General features: G+C 37.0%; 1 protein-coding gene across 1 annotated transcript in view; it reads right to left on the reverse strand.

Moving 5' to 3' along the window:
* Positions 1-267: 267 nt before the first annotated feature.
* The window catches only part of HELRODRAFT_136083 (hypothetical protein), a gene marked incomplete at both ends in the record, with an annotated part of 6,840 nt that continues 4,027 nt past the window's right edge, over positions 268-3,080 (reverse strand). The window contains one exon of the mRNA XM_009023424.1: positions 268-380. Coding sequence (XP_009021672.1) covers positions 268-380 — 113 coding nt within the window. The remainder of the gene's footprint in view (positions 381-3,080) is intronic.

Genomic DNA, 3,080 nt, shown 5'->3' on the forward strand with positions numbered 1-3,080 from the left:
ATTAAAGTATACATGCGATCTTAGGAGAAGAAAATGAAAATAAATTTTTTTTATGAATGCGTGTTGTAAAAAATGTGTGATGAAAAATGATTAACAAAACAACTGATCGCCCAGGGCAGCGGTGATGATCAAGCCGACCTGATTAATCCTGTTAAAATTAATTATACCTTAATTAATCTATAAAAATATTTTTATTTTCAAATAATATTTCTTATAAAAAGCAGCGAATAAATAAATTAAAACCCCAGTCAATCAATAGAGTCGAACATCTGATTTGGGCCGTTTTAGTTGGACTTTCAGCCTCTTCACTCCTATTTGAAATCCATTCATTGCCTGTATGGCATTTTGTGCTGATGTTGGACTGTCATAACTCACAAATCCTGGAAATAAACAATTTTTAACTGATCATAAATCCAATTAAATTTTTAACATATATAAATAATTTTCTAGTTTCTGATTAAGAAGAATACATATTTCAAAAATATTATTTTATTATTTTTTAACACACACTAAAAATAGAGGAGAGGCCATTAACACGTTTGAAGGTTAGCACCGAAAATTCTCTGCCGGACAGAAAACCGATGAAAAGACTCTCCCAAAAATGGCCAAACATCCTCATTTCATAACTCGACCTAGAGCAGAACTTTGAACAAACCGAATAGGCTTGATCACTTCCAAAATAACAATAACCCAATCGAGTCGAAATAATTTGGTTTCTGGGACGTGATTCGTTTTGTCATACGAAACTTCCATAGATGGGTGTCCGGTGACAAGACCGTCGGTAAAAGACCGCCAGCGTATGGTCGCCAAACAATAAGATCGCATAGCACAAAGGTCGCAAAACAATAAGGTCGCATGATACAGAGGTCGATAATAATAATAATATAATACAATAGTAATAAAAATATCTTCGCATTTTATTACTGACTTTATTACACGCTTTGAACAACCAATTCATGCATGATTGTTGCAAATTTCTTCGATGCAGTTGCTGAGAATCTACCTCGCACTAAACAACGCAGTGGAGGGTTGACATCGCTGATTCAATGAAGTAGTTGGAGCAGATCCTTCAACTATATAGAAATTAATTGATAGCTCGAAAACTGGACAGAAGTTTAATCAGGTAGCTATTGAGCATCTCATTTAAGGTCGACAACCAAGGCCCACCAGCAAAAAAATCTACAGAGATGTTTAGGTCAGAATAGTGGCAGCTGTTGGGAACTATCCCATGATTAATAATCTCGATTATTTACGTGGTATTGCACTTGATTTGAATTTTAATGTTTAGAATTTATGGAACCCTTCATGTGTTCTTGTAAAAATTTTCATGTAAGTTTTGTACAGACCAGCGATCAGTTATTTTTGTTTGTCGACGTCATAATCTTGAAAGTTAAAAAATTATTCCTTAGAACATCATTGGTTGACCGTGTTTTCGAATTCAGTGCAGTATGTACATAGAATTTCAAACCTTAGAATAATTGCGACATTTTTAACCTTTCTACCTTATTAACGTCTGGCGATCTTAATGCTTGGCGACCATAATACTGGGCAACCTAACGTCCGGCGGTCTTTTGTCCGGCGGTCTTTCACTGGCGATTTTTCACCTGAAATCCATAGAAGAAATTATGATAGTGAGATCCTAGAGCCAAGCTATAAAAATTCAGTTTTATTAGAATAAAGAAAAACACGGCTATGTTTCAAACCAAATAATTTTACGGTTAATACGACACAAAATTTTCAAATACACAATATCAACATCAACACAATAGATCGTTAGCATACATCTGAATCAAAATACCACCGATCCTGCAGAAGACACCATATGAAAAACGTACCTCAAAAACTAAAGACGTTCAGAACACTGTAGGACACCATCACAAGAAGAGCGTGTGCTGACATCACGTTTCTGAAACAAATCAAACTAACCCTAACCCTAACCTAGACGATGAACAAATACAAAAACATTCCCCCAACAATAAAAACTAATATAAAAATTACAACTTTTAAAAATTTTTGCTTATAAATGAAGATGGGTGAGCTTTTTTGTTCAACAAGCCTCTCGCGGGCAAAAAAATTTAATAAATGCATCGCTTGTCAAGAATAAAACAGAAAAGGCCTAAAATAATACAAATATGCCTATTCACTAGAATGTACGAACCGGCCATTGCTAACTGTAAAAAGTAACACAAGAGTTTGTAATAAATACTGCAAATATTTCTATGGCGCAGCTTTAAATAACTAAAACTCCTTTAGTGAAAAAAACAATTTATTTGTTAGCAATGAGTTTCGGATTAAATGATATATTATCGTGTTAGTATCTTAAACATTGGACGTATTGCTGTCATAGATATAGATGATTATTTGATCTTGATTCCCTCCCAGTACTTTTTACACCCTTTATTTACTTCAATTTCTAGAATAAAGTCGCCTTTGCTATTCTTTATATATTCTTAACAAACTACAATTCATAATTAACAGTAGATAATAATACACAACAACAACACAAGTTTAGACGAAATTTTCCCCGAGATCGGGGGTTGCCGTTTGGCTACCTATGATGAAACCGAAATACCCCTCGACGCCATTCACATCTGTCACTCGCCTCAGTATCACGCAACCCCGCTTTCACTCTGTCCTTCTCCACCTGCTCTCTCCATCCCAATCGCGGATGACCCCTTCCTATCACTCCTTCAACCTCGAACTCCAATGCTCGCCTATTCCAACCCTTTCATCCCTTCTCAACACATGTCCATACCACCACAATCTCGATCTCCTTATCAATGTCACAATGTCCTCATTCAGTCCCATCATCGACATCAGCTCTGTACTACTCCTCCTATCCTTAGAGTACAACAACAACAACACACGTTTAGACGGCATTTTCCCCGAGATCGGGGGTTGCCGTTTGGCTACCTATGATGAAACCGAAATACCCCTCGACTCCATCCACATCTGTCACTCGCCTCAGTATCACGCAACCCCGCTTTCACCCTGTCCTTCTCCACCTGCTCTCTCCATCCCAATCGCGGACGACCCCTTCCTACCACTCCTTCAACCTCGAACTCCAACGCTCGCCTATC

The sequence above is a fragment of the Helobdella robusta genome (genome assembly GCF_000326865.2).
Source record: "Helobdella robusta unplaced genomic scaffold HELROscaffold_36, whole genome shotgun sequence".
Taxonomy (NCBI): Eukaryota; Metazoa; Annelida; class Clitellata; order Rhynchobdellida; family Glossiphoniidae; genus Helobdella; species Helobdella robusta.